The following is a 19,920-nucleotide window of genomic DNA, read 5'->3' on the forward strand; positions in this document are numbered from 1 at the left end:
AATTTGCATCACCCATTGAGGCAAAGGGCGTTTCTACTATATAGTAAAGCAAATTTTTTTTCTAGCAATGACTTGGAGAGAAAAGAGTAGGCTTTGCTCTATCAGCTACATATAAAGAAGTGTTGGCAAATCAAAGCCTATCTCCTTCAGGCGGCTGTAGAAGTTACCCCACTAATTTTCGGTATTTGGCTATTTGTTAAAAAGTCACCATTTTGGAGCCCCCATTGAAGCAAAAAGGCGTCTCTGATATATAGTTATGCCACTTTTATTGCCTTGAAACCACTTAGAGAGGAAAGAATAGGCTTTGCTCTATCAGCTACATAATTTTGTGCTTGCAAATAAAAGCCTACCCCCTTCTGGGGGCTGTCGAAATTACCCCCTCACCCCTTTGCGTTATTGCCTATTTATTGGAAATTCACCATTTTTGAGCCCCCATTGAGGTAAAAAGGCATCTCTGATATAAAGTTCTGCCACTTTTACTGCCTTGAAACCAATTAAGGAGGAAAGAACATGCTTTTCTCTACAAATAAGTGCTGGCACATTGAAGCTTACCTATCTTGGCGGCTGTCAAATCACCCCACCCCTTTTGCATTATTGCCTAATTATTTGAAAATTCACAATTTTTGAGCCCCCATTGAGGCGATATGCACTTCTGCTGTATAAAACACCCAGTTTCATTTTCTTGAAACCACTTGGAGAGGAAAGAGTAGGTTCCCATCTTTCAGCTATATATAACGAATTGCTGCCATATCGAGGCCTGACCCACCTCAGGGGACTATATAGATATCACCCCACCTTTTTTACGATTTTTTGCCAATTCATTGGAAAACTCGCCATTTTGGAGCCCCATTGAGGCAAAAAAGTGTTTCTGGTATATAGTAGAGCCACTGCTTTATATGTAGCTGTTAGAGGAAAGCCTACTCTTTCCTCTCCAAGTAGTTTCGAGGCGGTAATAGTGGTAGAACTATATATCAGAACAGCCTTTTTGCCTCAATGGGGGCTCCAAAATGGTGAATTTTCCAATAAATAAGCAATAATGCAAAAGGGATGGGTGATTTCGACAGCCTCCTGCTGTTTGCCTGCACTTCTTTATATGTGGCTGATGAAGCAAAACCTATTTTTTCCTCCCTAAGTGGTTTCAAGGCATTAAAAGTGGCAGAACTATATATCAGAAACGCCTTTTTTCCTCAACGGAGGCTCCAAAATGGTGAATTTCAAGGGGGGGGGGGTAATTTCGACAGTCCCCTAAAGGGAGTAGGCTTTTATTTGCCAGCACATCTTTTTATGTATATAGCTGACAAAGCAAAACCTATTCTTTACTCTCTAAGTGGTTTCAAGGCAGTAATAGTGGCAGAACTATATCAGAAACGCCTTTTTGCCTCAATGGGGGCTCCAAAATGGTGAATTTTCCAATAAATAAGCAATAATGCAAAAGGGATGGGTGATTTCGACAGCCTCCTGCTGTTTGCCTGCACTTCTTTATATGTGGCTGATGAAGCAAAACCTATTTTTTCCTCCCTAAGTGGTTTCAAGGCATTAAAAGTGGCAGAACTATATATCAGAAACGCCTTTTTTCCTCAACGGAGGCTCCAAAATGGTGAATTTCAAGGGGGGGGGGGGGTAATTTCGACAGTCCCCTAAAGGGAGTAGGCTTTTATTTGCCAGCACATCTTTTTATGTATATAGCTGACAAAGCAAAACCTATTCTTTACTCTCTAAGTGGTTTCAAGGCAGTAATAGTGGCAGAACTATATCAGAAACGCCTTTTTGCCTAAATGGGGGCTCCAAAATGGTGAATTTTTCAATAAATATGCTATAATGCAAAAGGGATGGGATGATTTCAACAGCATCCCGGAAGGGGTAGGCTTTTCTTTGCCAGCACTTGTTTATATGCAGCTGATAGAGCAAAGCCTACTCTTTCCTCTCCAAGTCATTGCAAGAAAATGAAATTGGCTATATAGTAGAAACGCACTTTTGCCTCAATGGGTGATTCAAAATGGTGTAATTTCCAATAAATAGGCAACATACATGATATAGAGGGGGAGGGGTTGACTTAGACAGCCCCTGAGAGGGATATTTTTCGATGTGCCAGCGCTTCTTAATAATTTGTAGCTGATAGAGCAAAGCCTACGCTTTTCTCTCAAAGTAATTGCAAGAAAATAAAATTGGCTGTATGATATAGAAACGCCCTTATGCCTCAATGGGTGATCCAAAATGGTGAAATTTCCAATAAATAGGCAATATACATTATATAGAGGAGGGGGTGACCTAGACAGCCCCTGAGAGGGCTAGGGTTCGATGTGCTAGCGCTTATTTATGTAGCTGGTAGAACAAACTCTACTCTCTCAAATTAATAAAATACTATAAAGCACAAACGCTTTTTTGCCTCAATGTTGGGTCCAAAATGGTGAATTTCCAAATACATTGGCAATAAGCAAAAGGGGGAGGAGTGACCTCCCCAGCGCCCCCCCCCCCTTCCCCCGAGAGGGGTTGGCTTCGATGTACGTGCAACTTCTTTTGATATAGCTGGTAGAACAAACATGACAAAGCTTACTCTTTTCCTCTCCAAGTGGTTTCAAAGTAATTAAAGTGGCTGTACTGTATAGCAGAAATGCCTTTGCCTCAATGGGTGCTTCAAAAAATAGTGATTTTCCAATAAATAGGCAATATACAACAACATGATATAGCCAAAGGGGATGGGGGGGGGGGCTTCGACACCCCCACCCCATGAGAGTGTTAGGCCTCGATGTGCCAACATTTTGTTTTATGTAGCTGATAGAGAAAAGCCTACTCTTAACTCTCCAAGTGGTTAAAAAGCGGAGATAATTGTTAAAAATGTTATACGTATTAGTCTATGGAAGTGCATACAAAAATCGACATTTCTGAAATTGAAGTATTCAAGTTTGATACCTTATAACTTTGCTAAGAAGAATGAAACAGAGTTGAAATTTCATCCACATGATAATAGTATATCACTAAAGTTTTCTGGAACATTTCAAGGTAATTCACTCATTTTTCTCAGAATTATGTAAAATCATGTATTTGCAAAATTTTCAATTTTTGGGAAAAAATGACAAAAAATGCAGTTTTCTACTTAAAATCTCAGCCAAATGACCTACTTATCCCCTATAAATAGTACCAAATTGTAGAAAATTTATTTGTCTTTCATATGACACTAATTTTGTGGCAATGGAATATTTATGTCAAAATCTATGTACGAAAATTCAAATGTTCTGAAAATTTGGCGGCCATTTTGAAAAAAGCGCCCTCACGGGTTAATTTTCAGGATACAGCCTGGTTACCTCATATATTCATATTCAGCGTAAAAAACTGGTCTAGAAGCACTATATGAAAATTTCTCCTTTTTCTTGTGGCACCTTGCTCAATTATAACCCGGACTATTTAGGCTATACACACTTTGTCTAATATCCACTTGGTCTAACAGCACTAAGTCTATGTAATTAGATGAACTGTTAGTCAACAAAATTTTCATTTGACAAATTGCAGAATAATACATAGACCATCTGGGCAATTAGACTATATGAAGTTGAGATCAAGTGATGGTTGGACCGGGCAGTAGTTATAACCAAATTGATAGTGGTCCAGCTGGATTTAGCCATAACAGCCCAAATGCTCGAAGGTGGACTAACTTGGCCCATGGGCTAAAACGCGTCATTTGGTGTCATTGGCACATGGAGGCTAAATTTTGCAATTCTGGAAGGTGGGCCAAGTTAGCCCATGGTCTAAATTAGCCCACAGGGGATAGTTACTAAGTAGTTAGCCCATGGGTCAAAGTTAGCTAGCTAACTTTCAAGAACTCGGGCCAATGGTGTTGGACAATCTGAGAAGTCCATCTGCGATTAAAGACTAAGTGGATGAAAACCATGTTGTATTGAAGCTTCTAAACAGATGAACAATTGTGTGTGATCAACAAGCATGGAGTAAATATTATATTTTGTATTAATTCACAGTGGATTTGAATATATATAACAGAATATAATTCATGTGAAGAGTTGGTATTTGTGTTTTCTGGATGTTGTATAAATTGTGTAAAAAGGAATTTATGAATGTCTTATGTGTATAAAATAAATCATAGATATTAATGAAGACATATTTATATTTCTATTCATGTCACTTTATTTCAATCAAATATTTGTTTTCAATTTGTGGCATTAGTCAACCCCAATTTCATCCTAACAAATCTCCTTTTCCCTTGAGTACATTATTGTAAAATCTAAATGTAGAACAAACTTGTGTTTATTGAACCCCCATTGTTTTGAAAAACTAAAGGATCCCAAATTCATCTGTTCATATGATTTGTGTCCTACAGACCCAGCTTACCACCCAGGGGGCAAACAGTCTTTCAGGTGTGCAACTAATCTTCATTTTCTATTCCCTTGGCCCTTTCATTGTTACAACTTCATCATGTCGGCGCAAACACAGACCTGCCAACCAGTACGTTTTAGCCGTATTTAGTACGTTTTTGCAACCAAAATACGGCAGTACGTTTTTTCTTTGAAAAATACGTTTTTTGTATTTAAAAAAAAAAAAATATATATATATATATATATATATATATATATTTTATTTTTTTTACTAAATCGTAATTTATTGAGAAAAATAATCTCTATATGTCTCTATTTCATAAAACGTGCACAAATATGGTTATTAGATCAATGTAATTTCAGGTAACTTGTTTTTTTTTTCAATCATTTTGTTCAAACCAGGGTGAAGATATACACATGTTTTAATGTTTTTTTTTTCATCTGCAAGAGCAGTGCGCATGTTAGCTTGCATGCAGCTTGAGCGCCACGATGAGCGAGTGCGCCAAGCATTTTATTATGAAATACACTTTTTTGGGGAAAAATACAGGTTTTTTTTATCACAGAATACAGTTTTTCATTCCCAGAGGTTGGCAGGTCTGCAAACACATCCATGGAATTACATACTTCTATTAACCCATTGACGACCGACTTCTTTGATTTCCATAGGCATTGTACATGGATTACCTGGTGCCAGTAGGTAATGGGTTAATCTAAACCCTAATTTACCGGTGACACGACATATGCTCCTGTTTTGATATCTCAGAGGGCATAGGGTTAGAGTTAGGATTGTAATGCGCAGATATTCTATCGGAGCAAATGTCATGGAACCAATTATCACTATTTTCCCTCCATTTCTTTCCCTCTTTCACTCTGCATCTATCCTTTCATTCTTATTTACTCTCATCCTGGATCTAAAATTCTTCTTTAAAAGTTTCAACTCATAGGCCCGTATTCTGAAATCTGGTTTAACTTGGACCTTGGTCGAACTCTGCTAAACTTATGGGAAGCCAAACGTCAAAATTTGTTCACATATGTTGACTGTGCTCTTCTCTTTTATAATTCTGTAATGGTGAAGACAATTATCTTATTTATCCTTCCCAGACAGTTCAGAACGATTTGAGAGTCAAATGAGCTGAAACTATGAACTTCTACTGTTTAGAGATTTATGTCACAATTGGCTATCCATATTTAAACCAAAACTTTGGACCAGAATTTAAATAAAACCCGACTTCTGAATACAGGCCATAGGCTCTCTTTAAGCCTAACCCAGTACACTTCTGATTTAAACAAACACAGTTCTCAATGTGACAGACTTATTTGGCCTATATTCTAAACTCTGGCTCAATTTAACTCTGGTCTAAAGTTGTGATTTTAACTATGGATAGCGAATTGTGACAGGTATCTCTCACAGTACAAGTTGAATTTGTTAGCTCATTTGACAATTGAATCAACCATAACAGATGTGAAAAATTACTGAAATAGTTCTCTTCATTGTGTTTAAAACGGAGGGAAGAACCAAGTAAAAATAGAAAACATTATTTTAGGCTTCCCATATTGTAAATCTTTGTGAAACACCCCCTGGGGGTGTAGTTTCATAAAGCTGTTTATAAAGTTACGAACAACTTTACAAATGATTGTTTGTATGTGCCAAATTGAGGGCTATTTTCTGAGGGTGACACGACAGTTGCTCCTGCGATAATTGCTCCGGGCTTTATTTCATCTAAGATGTAGGGTTAGGATTGCAATTGGGTTTTATGTTAGGTTTAGGATAGGGTATAGTGTTAAATCCAGTATTGAATTCAGTCATTCGATTAGTGCGTGGAATTTAGAGCGGAGCAATTGTCGCCGGAGCAAATGCCATGGAACCTTTCTGAGAGCTTAGAGTTTTCCCTCTCATCTAACAAGTTTGAGTAACTTTCACATGATTTACTTTGATACGATCAGATTCTCTGCACTAAATGTTCTTCGTTTTTACAAATGTTTAACTGACGGGAGACTGGCTGATTATACGCTATAACATGCATTTTACATAGACCCCAACAGTTTGTAAATTGGCTTTTTCAGCATGTGGTGATGGTTTTGATAAAAAATACTTATACATGAATAAAAATTCATAAAATCCCATTTAGCCATGTACCAGGGGTCCATAAATTTGGGAGGAACTGCTCATATACTCTTATGAAACCTACGTGAAACTTGTTATCACCTTATTCAAAGGGATATTGCATTGAAGAAAAATGTAAGAACAAGAAATGAAATTTTCAGTTGACTCTCATTGTATTTGACACATTTACACAGACATTTCCTTGCAAAACCGCTCTAAATTGAAAACATGAGCACAAACTATTTACATGACAATAAATTCAAATATAAAATGATTAATTATCTAGTCTAACACTAATTCCTAGCCTAGTTTAGAATCTTGGTATTCTACACTCCTTATACCAAAATCTAGACAAATACATACCTGAAAGTATATTATGAAAATGTTATAGCCTTACTGTTAAGATAACTGAAGAAAAATGAGTAGAAGTCAAGAGGTTTCTATGAACTCACACTTTTCTTACATTCAAACATATATTACTGGACATCTAAAATTCTTAGTAATACAAAAATATGCAATTACAAAGGGGCTAAGAGATTGGGGACATTTTTTTCTTCATTTATTGTACTAATAAATATATATATATTAGTTATTGTTGATTTCTTGTTTCCTATTATGCAAAAAGTCTTTTTTTAATGGGGGATCCGGTGTTGATAAATATTCAATATTATGATTTTACTCTAAAGAAACTTTTCAATGATATGGTAAAAAAATATTCAACATAATCCTTCACTGATACCATATCAATCATATCTAGCTTTCAATAACCCCTCCCCCTCATAAAGATTGGTCACTTTTTCTATTGGATACTAAGAATAGTTCTGAATAGGTAACTTTTTCATTTAATGTGGATTGCCAACTCAATCTCAATAAATATTCAAATCAACATCTATATTCACTTAATCTGTAAACCCGCCTATCCAAGAATTGTTCAAAGATATTCCTTACATAAGTACATGTATAGTGTGAAACGTATATTTTTTAGTAGAAAAATAGTGCACAAAGTAACATGTCACCCCAAATGCATGCTAACATTGTGCACAACTCAAGATGACGTCTGACAATTAAAACTTGAAGTGGCTACCACAGCTGAGCCTTAAAATAGTGCAAGAAATAAAACCCAACAAGACCAGTAAAATCAAACTTCTTATTTTTCCAATTATGAAGATATCGTGGATGACATGACCCTGCAAATTTTGCAACTTTCTCATAAATCCAGAATTCTGATTAGAATAGGGGGAAAAAAGAAAATTCATCTAGAATGGGTACATGTTTCCGAATTCCTAAGAAAAAGAAACAAAACATATCTTTGTCAGTAAAGTTACATTCCTATTTGTATATCAATCCTGCAATCAACAATGACATATATGAACGCCCATGCCCATCTGGCAAATCTTTTCTTTTAACACATATCCTTGACCATCGCTAGATATCCTAGCTGGCAAGCCAGATGAAGAAATTATGAATTTATATTCACTGAGGTATGTATCAAGGTCAGAGGCACTTGGAGGCTTGCAGCATGAACTTAGATTGTCTTGTTCATTCGGCTTGGAAGATGGATTGTTTGACCATCTCTACGGTATGCATCAGGTCCCTAAAACAGTGATTGTCCGCTTGCCGCAAATGCCTTGCAAAGTGACTTTCAATGTTCTCCTAAACCAGATCGACTGTTGTGAATGGACTGGATTGCTGAGGTATAGTGTATCAGGTCTTTGGAACAGAGATTGTCCGCTTGCCTGTAGAAGCCATGCAGAGTGACAATAGATTGTCTCAATAAGTCGGACTGAGCATCTCTCCATAATATAAGGCACTTTATAAAGTCTTCGGACTCGAGTATAGTCATTTTGTCCGTCCAAGCGGATCTCTACTCGTCGTCATCCTCGCTGTCGCTAATGCATCTGTTCTTCTTGAAACTCCTTGATGGTGCTGGTTTCTCCTCCTCCTCTTCTTCGCTCTCTTCATCCTCTTCCTCCTCCTGTTCCATCTTCTCTGGGGTTTGTTCTTGAGAAGATGAACTTCCTCCAGCTTCCTCTTCCGTCCTGAAAAAAAAGTGAACAAGAAAAAATCATGAATTGTGTTTCATGTATTTTATTTGAAGCAGCTTGTTGCCTGATCAAAATGACAAAATATTGAAGGAAAGCAGGTGCACAATATGACATTACTGACCATTTTATTTTAGATACATGGTGAAAAATGCAATTATTGTCCGACAAAAAAAAAGAAGAAAAAGACATAACTTTTTATATAAGGCTATAGAGATGATTTTGCTGTCAGTCGATAGGTAATCTAGTCTGGAAAATCTATTGGCACTGTCGGAGCTGCTTCAATGAGATAGAGTATGTAAAACTCGGTTTCGATACATCACCCACTTATAAGCCCACAACAAAGAATCCACTATAAGGTTGTGTATGGACAAAATAATAATTCTGAATTTGAATAGGCCCACCTGGATGTCTGTATGGTGACAGGACATTGCTCAAGGCCTTATTTCGTCTAAGATACAGGGTTAGGTTTAGGGTTGCATAGAGATTTATGTTAGGTTTAGGGTAGCATATAGTGTCAATTCCAGGGTTAAAGTCAGTCATTCGATTAGTGTGTGGATTTTACAGCGTAGCAAATGTCAATGATCCTGTACACATGCAACAAAAATTAAAAAACTACCTACGTATTTTTTCCCACCAGTGACTCATATATTTTGCATTTTTCATAACTCAAAGAATTGGTACAAACCTGTCTACATCTTTGCTACTGCATGGAGCATCTTCGGGGTCTGTGTTCTCCTTTCCTGACGACGACGAGGAGGACGACGACGGTGTCATTGTGAAGAATGTATTGATAGACTTCTGCCATTCTGGAGTCGGTTGTGGGTTAACTGGATTCCCGCCTCCGTACTTATCCTTCTTTCCTCCTGATTTAAAATAACAGAGAGGAGGTTTAGCGACAGATTGTAGGCTTGGTCTTCATGATTGTTGTATTGTACTCTGGTAAATGCGATTAATCACAAAAAATTATTCCGCTAAACTTTGTTTTTACGACCATACAGGGCCCTAGAAACTTGTCTTGGAAGATTTGGGGTCCATATCCATATCATAAAGACTTAAAACAATGCTAACTTTTCAATTATTGTAGCTACCATGGAAGCCGTGACTGATTGGCTGCCGAGACCTGGCTGTTACCATGGTAGTTGCCATTATGTCATAGTTAACACGAACAAGCCTCTGAATTCTGAAATATTACCAAGGTAGAAACTCTCAAAAACAGTAAACATTTATTCATGAACATTACAACATAAACAGTAATATGTCATACCTGATGAGGGAGACATTACAGTCCCTGCCCGTGTGGGTGCCAGAGCTTTCCTTGGTGCCTTGGCCGCAACAGCTGCGTGAAGGAAAATAGAATGAAATTTTACAAGCACGTTTACTTTAACTGAAGAAACAATGTCCATGTCATGTTCGAAAGGTGCAGGAAAAAGCACCTCCTAACACAATTGGTGATTATTGCAAATTGGTTCAAAATACAGTACTTCATTGTCCTCATCTAGAGTAAGACCCCCAAACATCGGACGAAAATGACTTCAACTCCCTCCCCACAACTACAGCGACCCGCACTGGCGGGGGACTTGCATGCATGAGATACATGAACATATCTGCTATTGAACTGCACACACAGTAGATCCAGGTTGCTGCTCAAAAAAAATACTCCAGCGGTAAAATCCATGGTTTTGACTTCCAAAGATTCTTATAACCCTCGCTAATTATGGACTCCAAAAGATTGAGGATTTTTAAAAAATCTTGGAAGGGGGAAGTGATTTCACCCGGAAATATCGCTGCCGAGATCGTACATGTTCGATCTATCACAAGAAAATCTGCAATGGTCGCCACAGGGGTTCCCCACGGCGGGAACAATGAGAAAAAGATGGCGGCATAAACATTCGGGCAAGTCTCCCCCGTCTTTTCATAATATTTTTCTAATTTTTTTAATGAATTCTTGTTTAAAAATGAAATCGATTTATAGAAATGTAGGAAATGAAGTTGTATCCCATTTACATGATTTAGGGCTAGATCTTTTATTTTTAGAAGGGAAGTAGAAATCTGGGGGGCGAAAGTTTGAGGTTTTTTGGCGGTACATCATGTAGGCCTAGCCCTAGATCAATGCAATGGACTCCCTGGCTTCGTAGAGAGTAAGCGTACGGTACGTTAGTAAATGATTTTACTCTCTAGAAGCCTCCTGGCTAGCCTCACGATCACGAGATATTGTTCATGTGTACAGTGTAGTCTGTAGACTAGCTAAGCTAAGGTAGACCAAAAGCTTCCGTCCCTGTGATATTGGTTGTTCCGCTGAACTCCGTTGGCTGCGCATGGTTGGCTCCACTCACCAAATACCAAAGTTCTAACTCAATCTGTACAGCCTACAGGGACTCAATGGCGATATGTTTATGTATAAAATTCTGATATTTTTTTTTTTTTGAATAATATTTTATTTTCTTCCTCTTTCAAATCAATAAGTTTACAATCACAATTCATATAAATAAAGATTCTTTGCATGTATACAATCAATAAACAATCAAACAAATAAATATATCAATATCAATGAGATTACAAATATTTTTTAAATGATTACAAATGAAATTAAACTGCCAAATTTCTCTTCTATAACAATGTGAAAGCAGAGGGAAAAATCAACAAAATTCCAAATATCGCAAAACAAGTTATTCACAAACTAAGTATCTCATATTAAAAAAATACAATAAGAGCATATAAATTCATATCAAAATTATCTCAAATCAATATAACTGTACAATTTCTTCAAAACGTAAAGTTTTAACCCAAAAATATATATATATATATTTTTTTTATATGAAAACTCTATAATATTTTCCCCAAAAAAGTACATAATATAGAATAAAATTACCTCAATATTTATATCATGTTAATATCAAAATTATGTCAAATCAAATAAACTACTTTTTTCATGAAACTCTATGTAAAGTTTTAACCCGAAAATATATATATATATATTTTTTTTTATATGAAAACTCTATAATATTTTCCCCAAAAAAGTACATAATATAGAATAAAATTACCTCAATATTTATATCATGTTAATATCAAAATTATGTCAAATCAAATAAACTACTTTTTTCATGAAACTCTATGATCCTTAAGAGGATAAACCTAGTAGGTATGTTGCAAAAGCGCCCTCTAGGTGCATTCTGAATGAGGCATTGAGTGTGCTGCCTATAATCACAGGTTGACTGTGGGGGCATTGCTTTGTATTGTGTTAACATGTGCAAGGAAAGGTTATTCCCAATGACATCATTGTTTTTACAGGGAGGAATTAATCGTTCTTTCAATTGACAATGAGGAGAAAAATATAATATTCCCTATTTCATATAATAAAATACAAAAGAAATAGGGAGTGGATGACGTCATCAGTCTCCTCATTTGCATACCAACCAGGATGTGCATATAATTAACTGTTTTGTGAAACTTAAAAAATATTATAACTTTCTTATTTTACATCCGATTTTGATGAAATTTTCAGTATTATGCTTGTTTGAATTTTCTCTTTCTATTCAAATCAGCTTTTTGTTGGGATGGACTTGTCCTTTAAAGGAGAATGAAACTCTTGGAGCAAGTTAGCTTTTGTGAAAGCAGAAAAATCAAAGAATAAGATCAACAAAACTTTGAGTAAAATAGGACTAGCAATAAAAGAGTTATGAGCATTTGAATATTGAGATCACTAGTGCCATGTAGATCCTCCCATCGGCAATGCGACCAAGATCTGTGATGTCACACACGTACAACTCTCCCATTCGGACACTGAAAATATACCCCAAAACATCTCTTTTTGCTCATTCTAATCATATGACAAACGATTCATCAATGATATAATGTTGTGAAACCTCTGTACTTGTCATCTCATAAAGAAAACACCTAACCTTGTGATAGACTCTATAAAAGTGAGAATAAAAGTGAAATAAGTACTAAAGCAAGGCTCCACATTAACTTTTTTTGGTAGTGGCCCGTTCGGGCCACCAAAACCTTCAAATAATTTTTTTTGGTGGCCCGATATTAAAGTCTGGTGGCCCGAAAAATATAAAGAAAAACATTAATTTCACTTTGTACATCTTGTATGTAAATCTTGTTTGCTGTTATTTTACTTTGCTAATTCAGTAATTGATTTGTGGTAATATATAAATTGTTCTATCATTGTAAATATGAAATGATTGAAACTTAAGAGAATAAAAGAATTGTATTGTTCCAAAGGTTGTGTGGACTTATGATTTTTCCTTTCTTCCTTTTTGAATCCTAAAACCTAGATTATTCAGGCCCACATCTAGTTTATTTTCTCTTCCAGCATATTATAGCAGGAGAAAATCACAGAAATATGCTGCAAAATTAGAACAATGCATAAAAAGGGGGAAACAAACAATAATTTTTAGAATAGTTTATTAAAAAAAGAAAACAAAAATAATAAAATAAATAAGTGATATAAAACAAAAGAAAGAAAATGAAGAGAGAAAAAACAAAGAACAGGAAAAAAAAGAAAAGAAAAAAATTAGAGGAAAAAAAACGAAAGAAAATTAAAGAAAAATGAATAAAACAAAATTTGTAAAAAATGTGGAAAATTTATTATTTTTCAGTAGAAACATTTTTTAATCAGGCATATTCAATGGGAAGGGGTATAAATGGTTTAACCACTATAAAAAAAAATGAAAGAAAAAAATAAGAAAATGGCGTAAGTTATATCTGGAAAAAACAGTGTGAGAAAAGTCCTTCCCTCTATTTGCCAAATGCTGGAAAAATTCACATTTCATATCAATGATATGCCTTCCCAAAGTATTCACTTCCTCAAGAGTGGTTTAAGAAGTCATTTTTAAATAAGAAAGAAAGAAACTGTCTGCTTATTTTTGGCTAGAAAAGACACAGCTTCGAAAGAAACAGAGTATCAACATACATTCAAATGCACACGTGGGACTGTGATGTACTCACCTATGTGTTTTATGTGCATTAATGCATTTGGAAATCGGTCTTTTTGAGTCAAAAGAGAGGTCATTATTCCTCTTTTTAATGCTTGCAAATAATCAGGTTACACCAGATTTTAGTATTATGGACTGTAGAAGGGCATTTCATTGGTGTAGAAGGGCATTTCATTGGTGTAAAATGTGACTTTGATGTATATTTTCAAAGTTCTGTGGAAGATTTCTTAGCAGCAACATTTCGTATCGCAGCTACCTGAGTCTGAACAGTCTGTTAGCGCACAGCTAGCTAGCTGCATGCAGTGGTTTCATGCATGCAAAGCTCACGCCAGACGGCCGGCTGCATAATAGTTACTGTATGCTATAGCGGTAGGCCTACATACTGTCATGACTATGCAATCTTTGTGTGTGTGTGTATTTGTGTGTAGATTAACAAAAAGGGCGCATGACGAATTGACTTGCAATTTGAACTGTAGAAAGTTGATAAATGCGTGCAAAATCGGGAGAAAAATTGCGCTACTTTGAAAATTATTGGTTGCCCGATTCGGGCCACCAAAACTTAACATTTTTTCAATAATGGTTGCCCGAGATGAATTTCTGGTGGCCCCGGGCCACCGGGCCACCGCTAATGTCGAGCCTTGACTAAAGTAATGAGGGAGTTGTACGTGTGTGATATCACAGATCTTGGTCGCATTGCCGATGAGAGGATCTACATGGCACTAGTGATCTCAATATTCAAATGCTCATAACTTTCTTATTATTCATTCAATCTTCCTCAAACTTTCAACAATATGTTTCTTTGATTTTTCTCTTTGATATGGATTCAGCTAGTTTCAAGGGTTTCATTCTCCTTTAAAGACAAAGGAATACATAAGAATTGAAGAGGCGATTTGTGCGAACTTAAAACTACCATATTACTTTTTTGTTACTGGGGCTATTGAAATGAATGAGGTACTATTAAATGAAAGGTCTTGATGAGCTCTAAATGATACTATGAAGCAAACACCTCATTTCTCAAATTTTTTGTTGTTGCAAGTCTAAGGGTATGAACAGTAGAGGCGCACGGCTAATATGGGAGACTGTCTCCCATGAGAGAGATTCTCTCCAATATCAGAGACTTTTGTAAAGAATTTGGGTATCCAATTTCAGAGACAGTCTCCAGTTTGGGAGACCAATTTCTTTTGTTTACATTTGCTGCAAAAGGATTACCTTGGCGGCAAATAAAAATGTGATAGGCAGATTCCTCATGAGAAATTACCCCTTTTCACCATCTACTTTAAAAATTCACCGTCTACTTTTGTTTTGATAAGGATTTTTGTTGTCATCCACACACAAAACAAATGAATGGGCTTCTGACCTCAGTGAGACCAAATTAGGGTGGAAAAACTTACGCTTTTGTTGGTGTTGTTTCTTTTGTTCTTTTGCAAAGTAAGTTTCCAATATGGGAGATTGTCTCCCGTATTGGAGAGAGTCAATACACCAGACGTTGGACTGTACTGTCTCCGGAAGAAGAAGAGTCTCCTATATTGGCCGTGCACCTCGAAGTGGAAGTTACGCGACAGCCAAAGTCACTGTTTTTACCTTTTAAATTTATTTTTTCCCCGTTTTTGGTGCATTTCAAGCCAAAACAGAAAAACAATATTTTGGTCCAGTTCTTTTTCTATTTTATTAATAGCACCAGTTTATTATGCCTTTCTTTGTAACCTGTTTGACCCACCTCTCACTAATTCTCTAGTTATTCAATCATCCCTCTATCACTGTTTTGTTCCAGATCCTGTTTGATGTTGCCTGCCTCATTATCTTAATCCCTCTTGGCCTTACTTACACTAACTTCCCTTTGTGTCTGCCTACTCCTTTCTTTCATCCCCTTCACTAACCTGATTGGTCTTCTCTACTCACTAATGCCCCTTTTGTCTCCTTGTTTCTAGTGTTGCTGTAGCTTGTTTGTGGTCTATAATTATGGTTGTTCCACTCTATATGTTTGTCATTTTGCCTCCGACGAAGATTCTGCTAGGATCGAAAGCTTAGGCCCCTTTTTGACTTTCTAATTTACTCCATTGGCTCTCTTTTATTAGATAAGCAGTTTTCAGCAGCTTCTTTTTGCCATTGTTATTAAATAAAGATGAAAATCAATGAATGAGCCCCAGCTGTCGCGTCGGGGGGATTTTCATTTTGCATGCCATATTGCCTGGCATTAACCCCCTAAATATGCCTGGTGGCTGCACGATAGCGCGACGTCTGTGTACAGGGAGAAATTAAAAAAAATTAAAATGTTAAAAAACTCCTCGAAACAGACGGATGCCAGCTATCTAAGCCTAAGCTAAGCAAACGACGTACGACTCGGGAGGCGGCGGGGGCCCGGGCCGGGCTCGCATCGCTACTTCGACTACTCCTGACTAGAGTCTAGACTGCACTCCACGTACGTGCAGTCGCCGCTGGCTAACGTCAGCTTAATGGACGACGCCATATTGCCAGATTCAGGCAGATTTGGCCCGCGCCCTCTCCGGCTAACGCTCGGCTAAAGCTCGAACGCCATTCACCCATACACTAATTCCCCTTGATTACCGTTGTTAAAAACCTCTGTCAAATCTTTTCCAGCATTTTTATGAATTAGCGATTGATGTTTTTCCGTTTATCAGATATCCGTCATTATACACATATTTTTTTCATATTTATAACATTTTTATTTTAATCACAATTTTAGTCCAAACGCGGGTCAGTTTTTGTTAACCCACGTTGTTTGTGCATGCCCACGTATAGCCTTACGCGTATTGAAAGGAATGATGTTGGGTCGAAAAACAGAATTGTTATTGTTTGTTCCTTGTTTGTTGGGGATGAAACTATGATGGCGACCAGTCACGTTTGACTGTACCGCCAAATAGTTAAGATTAATTAATTAAGGTCAAGGTGAGATAAGAGAAATGAGCAAGGGGCATTGTGGTGGGGGGGGGAGGGAGAGAGGGGGGGGGTTACGAGGGCCGAGTGGGGATACAGTTTCATCATGCAGTACAGGGGAGCGTTTCATCAATATTTTCATCCGACAAGTTGTCAGATCTGACATCTTTCCATGATTTTGATTGGCTGAGAGGCACTGTTCCTATGGTAATTAACTGTCGGATAAAATGGGACTTGTCGGATAAAACGTCCGACAAGTCCTTTCATGAAACGCCCCCCAGGGCGTCGATGAACACTTTTATTTTTTCTCCAAAATATGGAAAGTGACAGAATAATCAGAAAAAGGTTGATTGGTTCTGATTTTGAAAAAAAAACAGAATTTATCAAGATTGCTGTTATTCTTCATGGTTGTAGAATTTAATTTAGTTTCTCTGATAAGTATAATTCTTTCAAACAACTCAAATTTTGATTAATCGTATTTCATTTATTTCACTCTTTTCTTTCGCCTCGTTTTTTTTTCTTCCAAAAAACCAGGGAGCTGAAAAATATGAGAGCTAGAACCTAAAGATATGGGGTAGCTATGACGTTGGAGGGGGCGCAGCCTCATGCACTTGCAGATCCAAATCAATTTTCACAGGGGACTTAGAGTAGCCCCTATTTCAATATTATTTTTACAAGCAAAAAGAAGTCAATGAAGACATCAGGCCACCGACAGCTGCCTCGTCAAAGGGGGGGGGGGGCGGTCGATTATTTTGAGTATTTTTTTTTCATTTTGTCCTCAATAAGGGGGGGGGGGTTCAATTAATTCTATATACACTTCTATTGTCTTTATATATGGGGGGGTCTACTACTGAGCATGTTTTTAAAAGGGCTTAATAAGGGGCTTAATACAACAGAAATTGTACGATTTAATACAATAAAATGTATCATCGAGGTTAATACTAAATTAATACATAATTAATAATTGTTTTAATTGAAAATGAAAATAATAAAGGCACCCATAGATCTTAACATCTCATAAATACAGGCCTAAACCTGTATTGGAAGTTGAACAGGCATAAAGTATAAATGTTTAGCTATATAGCTGATGCTTTGATCCCGCAACCAAATAATGTTATCATAAACTAGTAGATGTTATATCAGTCATGTCAGTGGCGTAACAAGTGAAAATAATTGAGGGTACTACGATATGGCGTATCAGGCAAAATTGATAAAATATATAGTTGCAAGCAAGCGACATAAGCATAATTTTGACTTTTGGTTACAAAAATCCAATTGAACAATTTCGCAAGATTCTCTTACCTTTTCCTTTTTTTTCTTGTTCGTGAATTGGGGGCATGCAAGACCCCACCCCCCCCCCCCCCCATACAGCACCACTCTTTGTTGTCACTGTCTAAAATTTGATTTAAACTTTGAGAATTTGAATTTCTTATCTAAGTAATCCAAAGGGATAAGACAAAAATATTTGCAGATTACTTATTTCAAAGTATTTTTATACCTATAACTCCCCAACTCTGCTCTAGCTGCACTGCACGTTGCCTAACGGCCTTCCACCAAAGGGCCAGGCCGACTCGCCCCGTGAGCAAGTGACCGCGTTCGCGTAAGTTCACCCGAAGCCATGACTAAATTCTGACCATAAACATCACCTAACTAATCACTCTCTGACAATATTTCAAAGTATCTTTTATTACAGTCGATCCTTTGGGCCATTAAACGATAATATTTCCAATGTTATCATGACAAACAATTTTAATGAGATAGTGGCATTGTAGAAAAAACAAATTTATAAGCACGAAATGGCACCAGATAAATCATCAAACATACAGCGCAGCGTTCGGGACTGGTGAGTGGTACGGCTCTCTTGGAGTTTTCGCCCCGACGAATTCGGCGAAAACGCGACCATTGCGCCGTGCGAATGTTCAATCTGCGGCTCTCAATCAGAGACTTGAATGTCTCTTTTTGCATTATCGAAAATGTATCATAGACTTTGTTTGATTTGTTTACAAGTAAGTTGCATATCCGTCGTGATAATTAGGAAAATCCATGATGTCTTCTTCTAATTCTGTAAAAATTACCTCTTCAAAGTGCCTGTGTCAGAAAATTGCCGGAAATCGTAAAAACTTGCCTAAAATGTCTCTTTTTGAAAGTTCATCCATGGTCTGGAAAAAAATGTTATAATTTATGTAGACGTATACCGTAAACAAATACATCCTCGATCACTGAAATGAAGTGTTTGCTAAGCTTTTATATCTCAGACCGCGTTACCATGGCAACTTGGGAAAACCTTTATTTTTTACTAATAAAATTCTGGTTTTAAGGGTCATTTTAGAGACATAAAACTAACCATATTTTGAAGTATTGGGTTTAAATTTCACATAAAACTGAATTATTTATGTTTATACTTTCGTATATGAATATTCATATTTCTTGTAGAATCTTAGTTTTTGATTGGTCAATGTTTCAGTCATGGATAATAACTGAGCGTTAAAAAATCTGAAAATGCGCATTTTATCGGCAACCAACAAGCAAGATGGCGGAACACATTAAGTTGGCGCTATGCACGTACGTGACTCGCACTGGCATGCACTGCACTCACACAGACACAGACACAGACAGTCACGTCATAATCGTCGTCATGACAATTTTAACAATTGTATTCAGCTCTGGGCTTCGATAATTAAGAAAATGATATGTATTCTCACCTTTCCTGCATGAGTTGTCTGCCTTTGTCCTGACCATGATGAAAAATTCAACTAAGACTAAGTAGCAATAGGGAAATAAGACGAACAACACAAGTCTTCGAGCAAAATTACCCGCGCTAGCTACGTACGTAAATGTGTGTACAGAATGTACGTATTGAAAATTTCCCGCGTTTTGGGTCAAAGGTCATCGGTCGGCTAATTCATTTTTCACAATAGGGGTGGCAAGGAGCCCTCGGCTTGACACAAGGCGTAATATAATAGGCCTATGATAATAAATGTGTTGTTGCATAAGAAATTTGATTCATTAAAATCATCAAATCAATGAAATATCATCGGGAGCAACAGCGGGTACTAAATATTATTGGATTTTGCTTTACGGTATAGATCTAACTGTTATGCCTACCTGCGAACTTTGATGAGGGTGTACGTGCCGAAGAAGGAGGGGCCAACGCGACGTACTATATAGTCAATAAACTTTAAAATGTCATATTAATAATTACTCCTTGATCCGGGTCCTTGATATCGCCCGATTCGATGAAATTTTCAGTGCTTTGTTTGTGAGGTCCTGTACAAAATTTCATATTTTCTTTTATTTAGAATCAGCTGAATAAAATCTCACTTTTTCTTTTATTTGGAAAACAAAAATCCGCCCTGTAAGGTACGTGCAAGGATCCCGCCTATAAAAAATATCGCTGGTATAGTGGTGGTACGCTGACCAACCCTGTGACATATGGTACATCCCCTCCCTCTAGCTCTGCTTACGGAGGGTTTACAACAAAGTTATAGATCAGGCATGCACTTCAGCACTTCGATCCGGGACTTATGTAGCTCAGGACGGTAATTGGGGAGGAGGGGGGGGGGGGGTATAGATGGCCTAACTTGAGGTTTCTTCTTCCTTTTTTCAGCCCC

The 19,920-nt window shown here is 37.1% G+C and overlaps 1 protein-coding gene across 1 annotated transcript; it reads right to left on the reverse strand.

Annotated features, from left to right (window-relative positions):
* Positions 1-6,578: 6,578 nt before the first annotated feature.
* Positions 6,579-19,171, reverse strand: LOC129276558 (PCNA-associated factor-like). The gene is made up of 4 exons (XM_054912940.2): positions 19,012-19,171; positions 9,739-9,810; positions 9,160-9,337; positions 6,579-8,468 (listed from the first exon to the last, which is right to left on the reverse strand). Exons 1-4 carry the CDS (start codon positions 19,046-19,048, stop codon positions 8,294-8,296), a joined length of 462 nt encoding a protein of 153 aa, XP_054768915.2. The 5' UTR covers positions 19,049-19,171; the 3' UTR covers positions 6,579-8,293.
* Positions 19,172-19,920: the final 749 nt, after the last annotated feature.

The sequence above is a fragment of the Lytechinus pictus genome, chromosome 14 (genome assembly GCF_037042905.1).
Source record: "Lytechinus pictus isolate F3 Inbred chromosome 14, Lp3.0, whole genome shotgun sequence".
NCBI lineage: Eukaryota > Metazoa > Echinodermata > Echinoidea > Temnopleuroida > Toxopneustidae > Lytechinus > Lytechinus pictus.